Source organism: Somniosus microcephalus, chromosome 14 (assembly GCF_052327205.1).
Source record: "Somniosus microcephalus isolate GS21.2 chromosome 14, FLI_Smic_1.0, whole genome shotgun sequence".
Lineage (NCBI taxonomy): Eukaryota > Metazoa > Chordata > Chondrichthyes > Squaliformes > Somniosidae > Somniosus > Somniosus microcephalus.
In genome coordinates, this window is record NC_141000.1 from 87,592,735 (window position 1) to 87,613,785 (window position 21,051).

General features: G+C 43.1%; 1 protein-coding gene across 2 annotated transcripts in view; it reads left to right on the forward strand.

The window, feature by feature from the left end:
- The window catches only part of LOC147107661 (immunoglobulin-like domain-containing receptor 1), a 57,849-nt gene that overhangs the window by 12,800 nt on the left and 23,998 nt on the right, over positions 1–21,051 (forward strand). The window contains exons 1-3 of one of the 2 annotated variants that reach the window (XM_086006885.1): positions 9,758–9,953; positions 10,170–10,340; positions 19,795–19,944. In XM_086006885.1, the coding sequence (XP_085863011.1) occupies positions 9,773–9,953; positions 10,170–10,340; positions 19,795–19,944 (502 nt within the window). In that variant the 5' untranslated portion in view covers positions 9,758–9,772. Of the gene's footprint in view, positions 1–9,757; positions 9,954–10,169; positions 10,341–19,794; positions 19,945–21,051 lie in introns of those variants that run through there. The other variant, XM_086006886.1, reaches the window with a different exon arrangement.

Genomic DNA, 21,051 nt, shown 5'->3' on the forward strand with positions numbered 1-21,051 from the left:
AAATTCCTGGATAAACCCTTCATTTTGATGGAGAGGAGGTTCTGGGTGTTGCAACTAGTTTTGTATTTTGCTGGATTCTGATTTCCTGATACACCAGATCTTTGTTCTTTTTAAATGTAAAGCCGTCTCAATTATAACACTACCACTTGTGTCATTTATTCTGGTGACATCCTCTTTGCTTCCTGGCTGCAGGCTGCAGTGAGCCAAACCCCTTTTAGTGGCATCGTCTCCTATGACAATGGCAGAAGAGCTCTCATTCAATGAATTGAGAATTTCTCGAGCAGAAAAATTTGAAATCTGCTGGAGAAAAGAAAAGTTGGAAGTGTGTAATTTAAAAAGTAATAAACTGCACCAGACAGCTGCTGTAACAGACCTTTAAAAGGGGAGCAAAGTGATACCAATATTTTTTTTTAGAAAAGAGGAGGTCTAGGTACACTCTGCGCTGCAGTTGAAGGCACTACCCTTGGTATAGCACATAGCCTGTTGGAAAGGTGTAAATGGTCATCTCCAGTGAAAATATTATTCTGAGGGACTGCCTTCCATTTTGAGCAAATAAAAGTACTACTTTGGTTATAAAACAATAGATAACAATATTACTGGCGGAGTAGCAATTTCAAACAAAAGCCCATGTATTGAATTGTATTTATAATTACTGATACCTGACGTGTATGGTAGCCCCACTTTTTAGGGATGGGTACTACAGGTAGCAATTTGCATGTCAGTATGCACTGGAGGTATTTATAGCCACATTGTAGTTCACTTCCTGTCTCTCAAGCATGCAACCTGTTCCAGTTGCCCTCCATTTTAGGAAATAGTTTTTAATCAGAACAAAAACACAGTGCTTCCCTGATGCCTCTGAGATTCATTGCACTGTATGTTGTGTTACTGAGCCATAGAAACCATGAGAGTCCCACCATAAATTCCTGATGTGTGCTGGGGTATCCAATTTCAGGCTAGTCAGTGGTGGGATCATTACAGTTGGCTGGGAGGAAAAATCATCCAAAATCCCATTTCTGATGCCTATCCAGTGACACTAGTTTGAAAGTGCACGTGTGCATGTTTTGTGAAATCCGGGTTTGGCTCGCCAGCAATTCTTCTTTTCATGATTGAATAGCCCACCAACACTCGCTCTCTAGGCTCCTGTAAGATGAATGGGCAAGGTATTGGAGGGCTGGTGGTAACTGTGGTACAGTAGCCCAGAATGAGCAATCGCCTTCAGTAGAAAGAGGGAAGAATTTGGGAGAGGGAGCAATTCCAGCATACTTTCTCAATCGGTTTGCATACTTGAGCATGCCTCAAACGTTTTCAAGCACTTCACATACAGTGAATACTTTTAAGTACAGTCACTGTTGCTATTTGTGAAAATGTACCAGTCATTTGTGCACAGAAGAAACAATGAAATAAATTAACTATTGTTAATTTTGATTGAAGAAAATGTGATGGGATCTTCCATGTCCAACTGAATAGGCAGATGGAGTCTCGCCTTAATGTCTTATTCAAAGGATGGCCGCTGCAACAAAGCAGCAGTCCCTCAGTACTGCATTGGCGTGTTAGCCTAGATTACAGGAGACTTTGGTTTATCCGGACGTTGTATGTCCGGAAACCTCGATCTACCGGCAGAAATCAGGAGCCGTTTTGTTAGGTTTTTTTTCTTCTCGTGGCTTTTTTTTCCAACAGTCAGGCTCTGGAAAGTCTCTTTGAAGCTGTTGCTAAGCTACAGAGACGCTTCCAAGGTACGGGCCGACTGTTCGAAGCTGTTGCTAAGCAACAGTGTTTGTTGTCAGATACGGAGATGAAAACCTCTGTATGCTTCAACATTAACGCTGGTATGTCTGGCAGTTTTGATAGATCAGCAACAGCTTGGTCCCGTCGGTGCCGGATATAACAAAGTTTCCTGTATATGTTCAATTCTTGGCGTGGGGCTTGAACGACAACTTTCTGACTCGAGATGCAATATTGCTTGGCGTTGAGCCAAACTGGATTTTTTTAAATCTTGCATTTATATTGCATCCTCAGTACGTCCCAAAGAGCTTCACAACTGATTTACTTTTGAAGTGCAGTCATTGTTCCATAGGTAATCGTTTATATCAACCCCAATTCATTTTCTAATCCTGGGCCCTACATTCACTTTTTTATAGGCATGGGATCCTGATAAATATTATAGCACCATTCTTTTGGAAGGCAACCTGGATTTGCAACCTGTGTATCTCGCATATCTGTCAACCTATAAACAAGATAATTGAGGATGCAGCCTACAAAAATTAGATTACTTTTTGGGTTTACACTTCTGCTTTAAACTTCATTTGCGCATCTGTTAATTAGTCATGAATTTTACACTCGAGAGGCTCAATATCTACCTGCTCCACCACCGCGATACTGTGGCTGTAGTATGTCCAAGCTACAGGATGCACTGCACCAACTCACCAAGCTTGCATCAACAGCCCTTCCCAGCCCCACAACCTCTACCATCAAGAAGTACTGGAGAAGGAACTTCATGAGAACACGGTCACCTCCAAGTCACACCATCTTGGATTGGATGTGTATTGTTGTTACTTCATTGTCGCTGGGTCAAAATCCTGCAACTCCCTACCTCACAGTATCGCGGGAGCATCATCAGCACAAGGACTGCAGCAGTTCCAGGCCCAGCACTACCTTCAGGGCATCTAGGGATCGGCAATAAAAATGCAGCATTACCAGCATAACCAACGCCCCGAGAACATTCTTTTTAAATGAATATCCTGTAGTATCCAAATTGATTTCAGTTGAATATTTACAACGGAATGAAAGTTTTCAGCCAATCAGCCTCTCTGGGATTTAAAGTTTTAGAGGGAGGTAAAAGGATAGTACCATTCGATCGCCATTTTTATCTGGTTTATATATAATTACAGCAACTTGCATTTATATAGCACCTCTAACATAGGAAAATGTCCTAAAGTGCTTCACTGCATGTAATTGACACTGAGCCAAAGAAGAAAATATTAAGGGTGACTAAAAGCTTGCTCAAAGAGGCAGGTTTTAAAGAGGGTCTTAAAGGAGTAGTGATAGGTGAAGAGGTTTAGGGAGGGAATTCCATAGCTTAGGGCCTTGATGGCTGATGGCATGGCCACTAATGGTGGGGCGAAGGGAGTGGGGGTTGTGTAGGAGTCCAGAGTTGGAGGGACGCAGAGTTCTCAAAGGGTTGTAAGACTGCAGGAGGTTAGAGATGGGGAGGGGTGAGGCCTTGAAGAAGGAATTTGAACATGAGGATGAGAAATATAAAATGGAGGCATTGATGTACCGGGAGCCGATGTAGATTAGTGAGCACATGGGTGTCGGGTGAACGGGATGGTGTGGCTTCGGGCAGCAGAATTTTGGATAAGCTCAAGTTTATGTAGAGCGGAGGATGGGCGGCCGGCCAGGGGGGCATTTGAATAGTTGAGTCTGGAGGTGACAAAAGCATGGATGAGTGTTTTGGCAGTAGATTAATTAAAATGTTACCTTGACAGTTCAGCATGATGAGCAAAGTTTCGTAGCAGGCTCATGATCCAACTCTGTTGTTCATTAAATTGGCTGCTGTCCGAACAATGTCCCGATAGAACTGTGTAGAAATTAGTATACTATTAATAAGCCACAACTTCCTCCACCTGTCTCTAATGATTTTTTTCTTTGCGTGTGTTTGTTGTAATGGGTGGGGAGATTTTGAGCTTCCTGATGTATTGAATCAGTAATTGTAGTTTGTGGAAGTTGAAATTTTCCCATTAAAGAATGAAGATGGTAATAGACTTTAGGGAATTAAGAGTGCGGTATAAATAAGAGCTGAAGCAAGCACTCCCTGGGCAGTTATTGTACTATCAGATACTGCAGCTATATGAAACCACAGCATTACAATAGAATGATTGAAGTCTTGCAATTATTTTAAAGGCATGGAGCCCATGTGTCCAAAGCAAAACTCAGTTCTCTTTTGGTCTGGCTGCAACAGATCTTTATGTTCCAAGACTTTTGCAGTTGTATTACATTTTAAAGTATGACATTCTCTTTCTTTTACATTTTAGCATGGATGCTACTTTTGGGTGCCAAATATTAAAATAGGCAAAGTGAATGTCAAATACTTGAAACCTGATCCTGCGTCGCCTGAAGTCTGCACACATACACTTTCCATTAGGTGTCACTGACAAACAACAAGGACCTAGATTACTTTCATTTTTGTCCCCTCTCCCTAACTCGGGACACTAAAGCCAATTGTCGCACCCCTACTGCCACCCTGGCTAGATTCTGAGGGCTGGATAGTGTAAATGCTTCAGATCTGGGGTCTGGAACCATATTGGAGCCCTTGCTTAAAAAAAACAGTGGAACAAGGACATTCAAGCGTAGATCCGTGACCTCCACGCTCTGTTCTCGATTTTACATTTTACATTTGTTCCTGCTACCGCACCCAAGCAAGGCCCATTGCAGACTTTTTAACTGGATCAGTGCATTTCTGATTTTCTGATTAATCCATTGGTTGCATTACTTTACAGTTAACATTTCAATATATACGATAGTAGTTGAGCCATTTAATTTTTCAGCAACGTTCGTTTGAAACCTGCCAAACATTGTCATTGGAAGTACTGCCTATCTGCCCTCGACAGCAATCCTGAAATATAAAACCGCCTCAAGTATTTATTGCAGGTAATTGTTAACTAGTTGCTGCAGTAACAGCGTTTATAGCAAAGGTGGCCAGGAGCCATGATGTGGTGGATTGTGCAATAACAAATTGTTGCATTCTGATCAGTTGAGTTTCAGTTGAGTTTCATTTGAAGCTCATATAGTTTTTGTTAACCCTTTAAGAGCAATGGACTAGATAATTTTTTTTGTTTCTTAAATGCAGCATTTACTGTTTTAAAACCCATTTATATTGTTTGTATTCACTAAAGAAGTCACTAACCTGTAATTTATTAAGTTTTGTACAAAAAACAGTCCCTAACCTTTATAACAATAGTTCAAGATGAGGTGTAAGTATAGTACAGATACAAGGAATGACGGAGAATGTAATAGAACAGAAATAAGCTCATCAAGTCAGCATGGTGTTTTTCTCCATGTGATCTATTCAGCTGATTTAACCCCTCTTCCCCCTCCTCCCCCCCCCCCCCCCCCCCCCCCCAAACGCTCGGAGAACTGGACGTGCAGGGGGTTAAACTAAAGGCGGGTTTTGCCTCTCTGGGTGGGTGCTGAACGCATGCCTGCTACCAGTTTAGCTGGCATGTTTCTGGCAGCTTGCGAGGTCTTGCCGTAGGCAGGCGAGGGCAGCATAAATATGCAAAGGTTGGACCCTGACATGATTTTAACATGGAGTCACGCGACCCAAACACGTGCCAGGCTTGCCAGAAAAAGCTGGCAGGAGCAGGCCCAGAAGATAAGATATTTACTTTTTTTTTAGTTTCTTTGTGGACCAGAAAGAGCAGAAATCCTCCACTGCCCCAGGCTTCCTCCCTTTCCCTTGACTGTGATTGCCTCCGGAACACCCCCCCCTCCCCCGGCACTCTTTCTCTCTTCCCGCCCCCCCCAACGCACTTACCTGACTGCCAGTGAATGTTCTGGCCACCAAAATCCCGCACCCTCCTGCCTGCCAGATACTGATTCCTGTCAGGATCAAGGCGGACAGGGGACTACCATTGCAAATGGAAGTGAGGCCCGGGACTTAAACTGGCCTGGGCCATACTCCAGTGCGGCCAGGCAAGCTTGGTATTTGCATCAGCACCTCCATGTTAATCGGGGCTCTAGTATAATTGCTCAATTCTGCTTGTTCTTGATGGCTTTTAATAGTCCTCTTTTTCAAGTAACTATCTCTTTTTCAAGTAACTATCTCATTTCCTTTTTTTTAAAAAAAAAAATTGAATAATTTCAACAATGGTTTGTTTCAGGATATTCCAAACTCTGTTTTCTATCATCACTTTCTCAAATTTGAATGAATCTGCCTCTTCATACATGGAATCCCAGCCTTTGACACACTCCCTTTTCTCATTACTGGAATATATTTGATTAGTACCCTTCTCAATGCCTGTTTAAATATTGACTGACAGAGGAACAGTCCTAAAATGATTTACAAAATCCCAACACCTCAATTATTTCCAATTTATTTTTGTATATTTTTAATTTGTTCCATTTTTATGTTCTCCTAAGCACATTGAATATACTTTTTTCTGCTAAAGCCTTGAACTGAAAGATTTACATTCTCATAATGCTCACTGATTGCTGCTTAGTTACTGCTTTTCTTTTGAGCACATGTTCGTCAATGTTGTGCTTAACCTCTATATACTGGCTTACGACATATACGGTGCACTTGGCTTTCTTTCACGTGTTGATCTGCTGATTTCCCAACTATTAATTGAAGGTTTATTTGTTTGCATCTGCTACTATTAAACTAGAGTTAGTAATCTAGAATAACTGCTATCTAGGAGTACGGAATCAAGAGGTTGAGATAACATTGTGACCACAGGAGGTCAAAGTTTTAACATAGATTAAACATTGCTAAATTGATTAAAGCGCAAACAGCGGAAGGAGCGCATGTCAACCCAAGCACCCCACCCACCCGCCGTGGGTCCCGCATTGGACTCATCGGTCACCTGAGAACTCCTTTTTGACGTGGAGGCGGGTCATCCTCAGTTCCGAGTGACTGCCTAAGAAGGAAGAAGATTGATGAAATGTTGTTTGAGCTTTGAAATGTGTTTGTCTTGTAATATACTGTTTAACACTTGTGCCTTTGTGATTTCTTTTTTGTTAATATGCTAGTTTTGGAAATAGGCAAGTTCAGCACACACACAACTGCATACAGTATTTTACAAAGTTTATTGAATCACCATTTAGAGGCATACTGAAGTTTGCAGGATACTTGGTTATGCCTGATACCTTGGTTTTACTGAGTATTTGTGCCTTAAGTCTTGCTCGGTATTCAAATCTGATTTCAGATTCTGCAGATTTGCCCAATATTGAGTGCTGACTATTGCCTAGATACCTCCATTGGTGAACATTATTTACTTTTGTACATGTGTAAATGGCAATTCCATGTTTAGTGATAGCAGATCATTGATAATGTGATGTGGGACCGTTCATTTCAGTAGTGAATCCAGATGTGAGTTTATATTGCTCAACCTTTGAATCCATACTCACATAAAACCTGCTCTTCTCCCTCACTGCCCCTCCCGCCCCAAACTAAGTTTACTTTCTATCTAGGCTGATTAAGAGTGCAGAATTGGAGCTCCTGCTTGGCAATTGCAGGTTGAATTCTGGACCCCTCTCATTGCTGAAGAGATTGTCAGTTTAGTGATTGAACTTATGTTCCTGAGTCTCCGTCACATTCTACTAGGCCATTACTGGGACAATTCTTCTTACCGGGCTACTCCTCCAAGAGTTAAACTTGGCAGCTCGAGTGAACTTTTGCTCCTCTTTAATTGAGCCACATTTTTTTTTCTAATTGGAATTTCTCTTTGGAGTTTGGCTATCCAATGAGGGCAGTTTTCTACTGTGGACGTATAATACCAAAGCAAAGTATTTCATGTTGAGGGAACTTTGAGGCCAATATCACCTGACCAAGAACTGTATTTGAACTTAGATTTTTGTAAGTCTTAAGTGGAATTTGAAGTACCTTGCACCAGCTACCTTGATTGTACTTTTCAAAACATACATAGACTAGTTTCATATGTGCCGTGGACTTACTCTTTTTTTCAAAACTAGCACTAGAAACCTCGCTTTGCATTCAGTAATTTAAGCATTTAATGGTGAAATCTTCTACTTAGAATGTATTGGTGTGGAGATGCCGGTGTTGGACTGGGGTGGACAAATGTAAGAAGTCACACAGCACCAGGTTATAGTCCAACAGTTTTATTTGAAATCACAAGCTTTCGGAGCGCTGCACATGACTTCACCTGAAGAAGGAGCAGCGCTCCGAAAGCTTGTGATTTCAAATAAAACTGTTGGACTATAACCTGGTGTTGTGTGACTTCTTAAAATGTATTGTGCAGTGGAATATGCCCTATTTATATCGCAGAAGCCCAGTATGCAGACAGAGTGGGCGCTCATTCTTGAAGGCTGTTCATTGAGTATTTGTAGTGGTGCGTTGCAAGCGATGAATCTGGAACAGGATCCTGAGGACAGGCTGTAGGGGATTAATTAAACCCCCTGTGGAGTGCATAGGTGTCAACATTCACTATTCGTGTTCACTGGCAGCTCCTACAAGTGTTTCTGCCTTTTGGCTGAACTCATTTGCTATACCAGAACTGAGAGGATATGTTTGTCAGGAAAGGTTGAACAGGCTGGGGCTCTTTTCTCTCAGAGAAGGCTGAGGGGTGACCTGATAAAGGTCTTTAAGATAATGAAAGGGTTTGATAAGGTAGATGTAGAGAAAATGTTTCCACTTGCGGGGGAGTCCAAAACTAGAGGTCATAAATATAAGACAGTCACTAATAAATCTAATGGGGAATTCAGGAGCAACTTCTTTACCCAGAGAGTGGTAAGATGTAGAACGCACAACCTTAAGGATTAGTTGAAGCAAATAGCATAGATGCATTTAAGGAGAAGCTAGATAAGCATATGAGGGGGAAACCAATAGCAGGATCTGCTGATGGGGTTAGATGAAGAGGGGTGGGAGGATTACGTGTGGAGCATAAATGCTGGCGGGGAGTGGCACTAACTGGATTGCTGTAAGAAAGAGCCGGCGCAGATTCAGTGGGCCGAATGGCGGCCTCCTGTGCTGTACTATTCTATGATTCTGTAAGTACAAACACAAACTTGGCAATGAGAATTTATTTTTCAGACCAGTTTTTTTTGTTACCTTAAATAACAGAATTCTTTGGCATATCTTCTCTTGTATACTGTTTTATGCAGTTTGTCATAGCTCACTATAAATTCATACACATTTGACCGGGCTTGTAAATTCTGCCAGTTGTGCATTCATCGGATGAGTTGCAGAACAAAAGGTAGTTACAATATAAAGCACATAGCCAAATGGAGACTTTCCATTGAATGCTCCTCTTTTCTCTTGTGATTTGCCTTGGCTGTACATAACCTGTCACTCATGCTATTGGCAGAGGGATTTACAGATTTTGTGCAGTGCAATGGATCTTGCACAGACAGAGCTGCTGGATGTGGCTACTTTCTTATCTCCAGTATGTTGGGAGATGGTCTGTTAATTTGACCATCTTTTGGGAACCTATATAGACCACGTCATTTAAGGTAACCACACATCCAGTTTTGGGGGCGGTTGCCTCGTAATCCTGACAATTGAAAATTGGACAGAAGCGGCTGTTCAGATGCAGGCTGGTACACGGGATCATGTATATTACATTTAAGTTAATGACAAGAAAAGCTATAAACACTCAAAACAATATCTAAATACTGTATCCACATGTTGTGTCCTGGAGAAAGTGGGACTGATTAGAGACATTCTTCTCCTACATTTCTATATTGCTCTCTGCTTGTTTGACGTTTATCATTGGTAACCTTGCTAATTTCTTTTTACTACAGCAGATTAATTAATATTGTCACAAAATTGGACTTGCCATTTCGTTCTCACGCCAGTTGCTTCGACTGGATTCGGGTCAGTGTTAATTGTTTCCATCATATGGCTTGGGACCAATGATAAAAGATTCCTCATCACTGGCCAGTGTCATGAGTGGTGATGTCTTCTGTAGAAGTTGGCATGGGTAAAGCTGAGGTTGCAACATTCAGTCTCTGAGAACATCCAACCATGATTCTTTCAAAGCAGTGTCCATACCATTGAAAATCCTATTGGCACAACAGTCTCAGAATTATCTCTGTCATGGGCATTTCTCAAATATTTGCCAACTCAATTAATAAGACAGCTCTGGAGTCCTTCCTTCTGAATCGTTTGTCCCGTGCCTCCGCTCTCCAGAGCAGTTCGTGCTACTGCTTGTTAGATATTGAAAGATGGGACAGACTGTGTGCATCCAGACAGGGATCACAACGTCCGTGTCCCAGAAGTAAGAAAGCACTACTCCTAAGGCTTACTAATGGACTGGCCCAGCCAGAGGAAGCATTACTTAAGGGTGACTAACCAGAGGATGGGCTGTTCTGTTAAAATCCTATTTCTGTGCCATATTAAATGTATTTTAATGTATTTCAGTTCAAACCAAATTCATTGCAGATGTAATATTTTAGTCATCACAGACCTCACCTGTTCACTGTTTTTCTTTCAGCATGCCTTGCATTGTTGGTGACAGTACAGGATACCACACGTGTAACTACGCTTTTTTCTTCCATTGCTCTAAAATGTGATTATACAACATCCTCTCAGTCGCAGGATGTCGTTGTCACCTGGCGTTTCAAGTCATTTTGCAAAGATCCCATAATGGAGTATTATTCCTCATGTAAGTATTACTATTAAACATTTCCTCCCGCCCCCACCACTGCTAATACTGTCTTTTGAGTAATCTGGGGAATAATCTTCAGCAAACTTGTATTAAATTGTTTTTAAAGGCTGAATAAGTGTCAAAGCTGGGTAATCGTTTTGTGACGAATATTGAAACAAAGTCCTGCTGTTCTATAGATGCTGACTCTAAAGAACACATGCTAAGTGCCCAGTTTCAGAAGGGCTGATGTAAGACTTTTCTCCCCTCCTCTCCTCTCCTGAAAGCACTGACTTGCATATGGCATCGGTGGCCTCTGGTACCTTGTGTAAGTGGCCATTCTTCATGTATGAGCCCAGGCAGTGAGTGTTGTAAACTTTTCATTTGGGAGTGGGAAGAGGCAGAACAGGCACGAGGGGCTGAATGGTGGTCCTATGTTACCATCACACAAGATTTTGCCAACCCTGTGTCCATCACCCTAAACATAGCATTGTTACACAGTTTCCATTTATATGATCTTTTTTATTCAGCTCAAATGTCATCTGCTGTTCCCCCCCCAACATCATTCGTCCCTATGTTCTTGCAAAGTTTCTGTATCAAAGAAACCAGCTCCCACATGAATAAAAATAAATCATTTGGTCATTTCGGAAAGGAAAAAGCTATGCAACAGCACCATCTGATGTGAAAACATGGAAATACAGCACAAATATGCTGTGTGAGCAGCAACAACAGAAAATGCTGGAAATGCTCAGCAGGTCAGGCAGCATTGTGGAGAGCGAAACAGAGTTAACGTTTCAGGTCGCTGACCCTTCATCAGAACTGAGTTGTGTCAGCAGCATCTGCTTAATAGACTCATGTTATAAAATTTTTGTTACTGCAGATTTACCCCACTATTCAAAAAAGGTGGCAGAGAAAAAGCGGGGAATTATAGACCGGTAAGCCTGACATCGGTAGTGGGGAAAATGCTAGAGTCCATTATAAAAGATGTAATAGCAGAGCACTTGGAAAGCAGTGACAGGATCGGACAAAGTCAACATGGATTTACAAAAGGTAAATCATGCTTGACTAATCTACTGGAATTTTTTGAGGATGTAACTGGTAAAATAGATAAGGGAGAACCAGTGGATGTGGTGTATTTGGACTTTCAGAAGGCTTTCGATAAGGTCCCACATAAGAGGTTAGCGTGCAAAATTAAGGCACATGGGATTGGGGGCAAGGTATTGACTTGGATAGAGAACTGGTTGGCGGACAGAAAGCAAAGAGTTGGAATAAACGGGTGGTTTTCCGAGTGGCAGGCAGTGACAAGTGGGGTACCGCAAGGATCGGTCCTAGGACCCCAGCTGTTCACAATATATATTAATGATCTGGACGAGGGAATTGGATGTAATATCTCCAAATTTGCAGACGACACAAAGCTGGGTGGGAGGGTAAGCTGTGAGGAGGATGTCGTGAAACTCCAGTACGATTTGGACAGGTTGGGTGATTGGGCAGAAACATGGCAAATGCACTATAATGTGGATAAATGTGAGGTTATCCACTTTGGTGGCAAAAACAGGAAGGCAGATTATTATTTGAATGGCAATAGATTGGGAGAAGGGGAAGTGCAAAGAGACCTGGGTGTTCTTGTGCACCAGTCGCTGAAGGTAAGCATGCAGGTACAGCAGGCGGTTAAGAAGGCAAATGGTATGTTGGCCTTCGTAGCAAGAGGGTTCGAGTACAAGAACAAGGATGTCTTGCTGCAGTTGTACAGGGCCTTGGTGAGACCGCACCTTGAGTATTGTGTGCAGTTTTGGTCACCTTACCTGAGGAAGGACGTTCTTGCCATGGAGGGAGTGCAGCGAAGATTCACCAGGCTGATACCTGGGATGGAAGGAATGACGTACGAGGAGAGATTGTGTCAATTGGGCTTATACTCACTGGAGTTTAGAAGATTGAGAGGGGATCTCATCGAAACCTATAAAATCCTGTCAGGTCTGGACAGACTAGATGCAGAAAGGATGTTTCTGATGGCCGGGGAGTCCAGAACCAGGTGTCATAGTCTAAGGATAAGGGGTAAGCCATTTAGGACTGAAATGAGGAGGAATTTCTTCACCCAGAGAGTGGTGAACCTGTGGAATTCTCTGCCACAGAGGGTGGTGGAGGCCAGTTCATTAAATATATTCAAGAAAGAGTTGGATATATTTCTTGAGGCTAAAGGGATATGGGGAGAAGGCAGGGACAGGGTACTGAATTTGGATGATCAGCCATGATCTCATTGAATGGCGGAGCAGGCTCGAATGGCCTACTCCTGCTCCTATCTTCTATGTTTCTATGTACATAAATTTCAATTTTTGTACTTTCTAGAGTTTTTAAATTTCACTGGTTAGTAATAAGAATGAGATTGAATATGCAGCAATTGGATTTTTTTTTATTCGTTCACGGGATGTGGGTGTCGCTGGCAAGGCCAGCATTTATTGCCCATCCCTAATTGCCTTTGAGCAACTGAGTGGCATTCTGGGCCATTTCAGAGGGCAATTAAGGGTGAACCACATTGCTGTGGGTCTGGAGTTACATATAGGCCAGACCAGGTAAGGACGGCAGATTTCCTTCCCTAAAGGACATTAGCGAACCAGATTTTGTTTGACGGTCTGGTAGCTTCATGGTCACCATTACTGATAACAACTAGTTTTTTTTAAATTCCAGATTTATTTATTTAACTGAATTGGCAGCTGGGGAATTTAAATTCAGTTAAATAAATAAATAAATAAATCTGGTACTCTTGCTCTGAATATTGGATACTAATGATTGGGCATGAATTTGCAGTCGATATGACGGCGTACTCTCGCCTTTGAAACTGACTGTAACTTTGTTGACCGCTCCAAAACTGGCTCTGCTCCACCGGCTCTCTTTCCGACCCCCCCCCCCCCCCCCACAGAGCCGACAATCAGTAAAATCTCATAACTCATTCACCCTGATGAGTAAGTACACTGTTAAATTCCCTACTAAAAGTTAGACCCAAAGGGATCAGGTGTAACTGGGGTTTTGACAGCGTTATTACTGCTAAACAAAGGTTAAGGGTCTGGAAAAGTAATATTAATTTTGTGCAGTGTGAAATTTGTCCAATTTTAATTTTTAAAAAAATAACATTTTTAAGAAAGTTTCCCCCAATTTTTTTTAAAGTTTGTGCATCTTTATTTTAGGTTTGCCTTTTCCCCATGTGAGAACCCCAATCTTTCTTTGTCTCTCTCATTATTTAAAAAAAGTTATATTCACTTTGGGAGGGTACCAGGTAGAGCAATTATATGTAGAGAAAATCGGTAACTGAGAAATATACAGAAATATAACTAAAGCAAAACAAGTCATGACGTGGAGTGATGGAATCTGTTTTTTTAACTCACTGATGTAGCCCAGTATTATGCTAGCTGATAGAGCCTGAATCACACATTTTACATAAGCACGAGCAGGAGAAATAAAAATGTGTGTATTTATGAATTTGTGTGTCTGTATAAAATAAAACAAAATGGACCATCTCCAGTGGTGTTGCACACAGGGAATCGAGACTAAGAGTAGTCTTCAGGGGAAAGCACCGTGGGACATTTTTACTACATTAAAGGTGCTATATAAATTCTTGCTGTTGTTGTTATTGAAGTGTGAATAGAGGGTGGGGGATAATTGGAGTAGGGCACACTGATATAATTCAGTCTCCATTTTAAATCATAGCAACAAAAATACTTAATCGACAGGAAAAGTCTGGCGGTCTTGGATCACTGTGCTCACAGCCGTGTCGCAGCAACATTGCACTGGATTTTTAAAAATATGTTTTAGCAGCTTTCATTCTTTAAATTGCCTGATCTCTAAGAGGAAATAAGTCTGAGTGCCTTGATGATGTATAATTAGGGTTGCCATCTCTGGTTGGACATATTCTTGGAGGTTTCATCACATGATCTCCTATCTCCAACTACCCCGCCCCCACCAATGGCCGCCCGACATGTCCATCCTCATGGTGCACCGCCTTTCTATGCCAGTCGGAAAATGAATGGACTCTTCATTTCTCAATTGGATGATTCTTGACTGTCAGTCAAAAGCATTTTTTCCCAACTCCAGTATTTTGTAACTAGTAAACAAAAGTGTTCAAAGAATTTTTTTTAAGCACAATTTTTTTTTCATTGCTCCTCTGATTTCTCTCCCAGGTTGCTCTCAGCAATGTCCTAGAAATTGGTCTATAATTCCTGGAAACTCCAGGAGGGTTGGCAACCCTGTCTATAATTGAAAATATTATGGGGGAGAAATTCGGTATCGCCCTGTTTTGGGGTGCTAAATTTTAAAAGTTGAAAAATCAAGCGTTCCACTTCCTTCCTGGAGCGCAGCAGGCGGGGCAGTCGGTGAGCAGCGCTGCACACTGGGCCGTGCAGCACTGCCACGTTGGAAGGCTCCTTCCCTCCCTTAAAGGGAAGGGCCATCGCTGCAGGCTCTGCAAGGGAAAAACTTACCTGGTCCCCGGCAGCAGCCGTGATCCAACCCGATCAGCCCGATGCACTGCAGCAGAGTGCCGGGCTGATCGATCGCTGGCGAAGAGAAATGAAAAATAAAAGATAAAGAGCATTTCAGAATTTTTGTCACTTACCTCGGCCACCTTGCCTTTAAGTATTGCCCGTGAAGAGCCCGGCCTTCTGATGAACACCTCCTACAGCTGCCAGTGTTTTCGCTCAGCGATGCTGCAGGGGGTGGAACTGAAATTTGGGTCTGGGGCGATGCGCACGGCGATGATGTCACGATCTCCAGACGAAGGCGATCGGGGCACATCGCCATACTGCCGCCGCAAACCTCCCGCCGAATATAGCGGAGTCGATCTCACAGCACCCGGTCAGTAAGTGCTTAGTGCCCTGTTATTGCCCCCCCGGAGACTTTCTAGCCCAACTTCTTTGATCACTTGAGGTGCAAACATTCTAGCTTACATTTACAGGTGTAAAAAGTGAACACGGTATGGAGTAAGATGGTAGAGAATGTTTCGCAAGGATAGACTTAAATTAGATGAAGGAGGCATTATTGATTGAAAAATGGCATAACAGCTGTCAATAATAGAGAGAACATAAGGGACAACAGGATCGGACAAAGTCAACATGGATTTACAAAAGGTAAATCGTGCTTGACTAATCTACTGGAATTTTTTGAGGATGTAACTGGTAAAATAGATAAGGGAGAACCAGTGGATGTGGTGTATTTAGACTTTCAGAAGGCTTTCGATAAGGTCCCGCATAAGAGATTAGCGTGTAATGTTAAGGCACATGGGATTGGGGGCAAGGTATTGACTTGGATAGAGAACTGGTTGGCAGACAGAAAGCAAAGAGTTGGAATAAACGGGTCTTTTTCTGAGTGGCAGGCAGTGACTAGTGGGGTAACGCAGGGATCGGTCCTTGGACCCCAGCTATTCACAATATATATTAATGATCTAGACAAGGGAACTAGATGTAATATCTCCAGATTTGCAGACGACACAAAGCTGGGTGGGTGTGTGTGCTGTGAGAAGGATGCCGAGAAACGACAGGATGATTTGGACAGGTTGGGTGATTGGGCAGAAGCATGGCAGATGCAATATAACGTGGATAAATGTGAGGTTATCCACTTTGGTGGCAAAAATAGGAAGGCAGATTATTATCTGAATGGCAATAGATTGGGAGAAGGGGAAGTGCAACGAGACCTGGGTGTCCTTGTGCACCAGTCGCTGAAGGTAAGCATGCAGGTGCAGCAGGCGGTTAAGAAGGCAAATGGTATGTTGGCCTTCGTAGCGAGAGGGTTTGAGTACAGGAACAAGGATGTCTTGCTGCAGTTGTACAGGGCCTTGGTGAGACCACATCTGGAGTATTGTGTGCAGTTTTGGTCACCTTATCTGAGGAAGGATTTTCTTGTCATGGAAGGAGTTCAGCGAAGATTCACCAGGCTGATACCTGGGATAGCAGGAATGACGTATGAGGAGAGATTGGGTCGATTGGGCTTGTACTCGCTGGAGTTTAGAAGAATGAGAGGGGATCTCATTGAAACTTATAAAATTCTGGCAGGACTGGACAGACTAGATGCAGGAAGGATGTTCCCGATGGTCGGGGAGTCCAGAACCAGGGGTCACAGTCTAAGCATAAGTGGTAGGCCATTTAGGACAGAAATTAGGAGGAATGTCTTCACCCAGAGAGTGGTGAACCTGTGGAATTCTCTACCACAGAAGGCAGTAGAGGCCAATTCATTAAATATATTCAAGAAGGAGTTGGATATATTTCTTAAGGCTAAAGGGATCAAGGGGTATGGGGAGAAAGCAGGGACCGGGTACTGAATTTGGATGATCAGCCATGATCGCATTGAATGGCGGAGCAGGCTCGAGGGGCCGAATGGCCTACTCCTGCTCCTATCTTCTATGTTTCTATGACATTGCAGTTTGATAAACTGGTTTTTAAAAATGTGATAACTTAACAGTTGCTAATCAGTTCAAGCTGAGTGGGTAGATATCAAACTGTTGGTTTGACATGCATGCAAAGCTGAAGTAAACATGTGATAATCACGGGGAATCCCAGAGGTAGAGTGAACAGATGATGTACAAACAAGTGAGAACTGAAAGTGCAAGCAATTTTATAAAGATTCCATCTCCACACGTGAAGTAGTGTTGTTAAGCAAGTATATTTAGCTGTTCATCAAATTTGATCAGAAGCGAGTTTTAGTGATTTGTATAGTTGGCCTTTATTGTATCAAATCCAAGGTCAGAAGCATTGCAGATGTGTAATACTCAGCAAGAGAAAACTTTGAACTATATGAACTATGAGAGCAAATTAAGTGGGAAGTGGAACTAGAAGAGCAAATTACAAAAAACAAATGAACATTTTAACATCACTTTTTAAAGGATACAATAAATAATTGTGTCTCATGAGAAATAGCAAGATTAAATCTACACTGGTTGAGTAAGGAAGACAGAAATAACCCAGAGCCTGGGAGTCATACAAGAATCTCTTTGCTGTAGGAGTATTAAAGTTAGACAATAGAAAGGCAGGTTGTTGATGGTAAGAAGAGGATCAAAGGGATTTTTAGCTACGTATGAAATAGGTGAAGTACTAAGGATTAAGTAGGTCCTTTTATAAAGGATGTTAGTTAGAAATATTATAGGGATCAGAAATTAGCAGATTTAAACAATTTTGTAATTACATTACAGTTAGATTAAGTAGATACATTTCAGATTGCATCTAGCTGGCTTGGGAATCTATTAACGCATAGGGAAGTCAGTAAAGTAAAAGCTGTGGAGAAATTCAAATCATTAAAGGGTTGAGACAGTGACCTGGATTATTTAAGGGGAAATAGATAAATATTTGAATCAGAAGAAGGTACAAGGCTATGGGGAGAGTGCAGGGCAATTGGATTCATTTTGGATTGTCAAAGAGTTGGCACAGACACATGGGGCCCGATTTTGTGGATTGTGAGAAATGGTCGGATTCCCCGAACGTGGGGCTCTGACCCACAAAAAAATGTCATCCAGCTGCACGCAATTTTCCCTCAAGTGGCCAATTAATTTCCAGCATGTGGACAGCCTTGCTAATTGTCCATTTCTAGTCAGAAAGCCCCACAGTATGATGTCATAATTCGTGGTGCTTTCAAGGTCCACAGCAAGCATTGCTTCCTCTGTTGGCTTCCAAACGAACCATACAAGATGGCAGAGGAGCCTGCAGCAGCTGTGGCCAGTGCCAGACCCCGAGCTGCCTCCAAATTCAACAAAGCTTCACTGCAGGCATTATTGGATGGGGTTAGGGCCCACAGGGAGGTCCTCTTCCCTAGGTCAGGCAGGAAGAGGCCTCCCACTGAGACCAAGGCTGCATGGATGCAGGTGTCAGCAGATGTCAACTCAAATGTGCATGTAACCATGGCATCACATCTCTAACTCCTTCCTCTACTCCCCCACAGGACCATCCAAAGCCTCTGTCCCCACTGTGGAGGAGGAAGAGGCTGTGCAGCCAGACTCCTCAGAGGAAGCTCCAACCTCTGAGGGCGCAGCGTCAGCAGAAGTAAGCGCCACCAGCGCAGACACTCGCACCTCGGGGGGACCTTCGGGACATAGAGTAGTGTTGTCACCTGGTGTTTCACAACTCACAAGTGAGCCTCAGCAGATTCTGGAGACAGGGACAGCAGTGGAGAGTCCTCGTCGGAGGGCGCAGGACTCTGCCAGCTCAGCTCGGCTGCGCTGCATGTCGACCCTCTGCCTCTGGGTCCATCCGCAAGAGAAGAGGTGATGGATCTCCATGCACAGATGCAGAAGTCTCTGGCAGGTTTTGTTTCCAGGGTCGCTGCGAGTGTGGAGCGAATGGAGGAGTCCATAGCGACCATGAGCAGAGCCTTTGTGGAGTCATTGGCGCATGAACGCATCACCATGGAAAGGTTGGCAACCTCCATGGAGGAGATAACTCGCCAGGGTACGGAAAACATGGTGAGTGCTCATAAGAGAATGACATCTCTTGAGCGTTAGCCATCTATTGAACAGAGAAACCAGACCTTCATGGAAGTCCTTCTGAGTAGGACTGCCAGTGCAGAAACGGGTCCCCATGGCCCCCTAAAGCGCAGCAAGGTGCTCTCAAGCCACTTCCAAGTGCTGGCCCCTTCTGGCCTGTGCAGCTTCAGGTGAGTGAGCAGCAGCCTGGTGCTCATCCTGCTGTTCCTGGTTCTGCTGCCGCCTCTGCTGCTGGAGGTCCTCTAATGGCAAGAAGGGAAGGAAAAAAAGGCGTCCCATGCTTCTCGTAGATGCCTCCGCTGAGGAAGCGCTGAGTGAGGGTGGCGAGAGGGGCTTCCCAGGAGATCACATTGGAGAAGTGTGTGAGGCTCCAACCTTCCACAGCTGTGCCTAAGCCTTGAACAAGTAGCCCCAAGCCTGCAGCAACAAGGTACTTTACCATACAAATGCTCTCCGATTAAATCGCAGCTTTCCCGAATGACCTGCAGCTGACAGCAAGCAAGCCGGCAAGCTTCACGCCAGGTTTCACCAGTGGGGTTCCCCGCAGGCGTGTTTAGCGTGGGGAACTCCACAAAATCGCAACGGCCCCTGAAAATAGGTTTAAACAAGGTAATAATTGGTGATTAGTGTTCTGACAGCCAGTCCCGCCAGCGGCGGGCGGGACTGATTCGGGTCGCAGAGAAACGGCGGTCCGAAAGTTGGATGGGGCGGGGAATCAGGCGGGGGGTCGCAACCCCCTATTTCTGCAATTTTTTTTTTTCGGCCCCCGCCCGCCTGAAAACCTGCCCGACAGCTGGCAGAAAATCGGGGCCATGTGTCAAATGGCCGCCTTCTATGCTGCTGTGGTTCTCGGGTCTGCAAGGCACCTAGAGCAGTTGAAGTACACCTTGAAAGGATTTACATAGTCTCAGTGGTTGCTGACACTTATACAACAGTTTTCTAATGTAAGCTGTTAATTTCAGGAGAGGTGAGGAGAAAATAAATAAAATAGGTTGATGATGAAATCTGCTTTTTCTCTTCCAGCATACATTGCTATGTTGAGTATGGGTCAAGATCCATCCAATGACTGCCATGATGACCAGCGAGAGGTGCGAATTGTTATTCAGAAACGGGGACAGAATGAGCCTATACTGGGGTACGAATATAGACAAAGGAAGATCACCGTTCAGAACAGTAAGCATCACATGGAGATCAACTTAAGTACAGTCAGCAGGAGGGCATTCTCTGTGGCAGTAACATTTCTGCTCCTGCCCCACTACCCTGTTCCAGTTCCCAAGTTTCAGTTCCTCCTTCAGGAAACTAGTTTTAAAATGTGATCCATTAAATAAGCCGAACCCCCTCATCTCTTTCTCGTCATTAATTTTTGTGCAGTTATTTATTCCAACGATTTAGCACAAAATAGAGATCTGGTACACAAAACCAACAAAATATGATCAGTGGTACTGCTACTGTAGACCATTTGTTTACAGTGTTATAAGATGGCAATATTAGCTAGCAAAAATGTCTTAATGTGTTTTACTAGCACTCGGGATCTACATGCTGAGTATAGCTAAGATCTTGCCAGCTAGAGTGACGTTGCTAAATTCCTAGTCTCTTTGATGTAAATACAAAAACCTTTTAAAATGTGGATCAGGATATCCCAATTATCAGATGGTTCCCATTAAAGAAACACTGCCATAGTGTCTTGAAATATGTCATATTAGTGCAAGAGAAGGGTGCTCAGTGCAGTCCCATGTTACTACAAATTATTATCTATCCTATACCATCTATACATAGACTTGTGCTAGATGCAAGACTTAGATCTAGCATATTCCAGACATCACATTGTTACAGAAGCAAAACATCTTTTTAAAAAAAAGAAAGCCAGTCATTGAACTGAAGCCTGAAACTTACAACCAACTACAATTACTTGGATTTATCTGATTAGAGCCTTGAGGGGATAGGCCAGGTTTGTAGCTAAACATTAAAACTGCGCTGCAGACCCAATGTCACAGGAGACCTACTAGTTACTTTAATAAAAACTAAGCTAGAAATGAAAAAAGTCATGGCAAAAGTTTGTTTTAAAATAGTTACAGGATTTGTTGCTGTGAGAACCAACAAATGTTTGAGAGCAAGCTTTCAAGGTTATTCCAAGACCTAATTGTCCAGGGAGGGGGGAAAATTCATTATGGAATCACTGCCTTTTTAAGCAAAACCCATTGAAAGTACAATGGGAGCCTGAGCTGCCTGATGCAATGCTTTTCATTGTTTCCCTCCCTATTCCATTCTTTGCTAAACAGT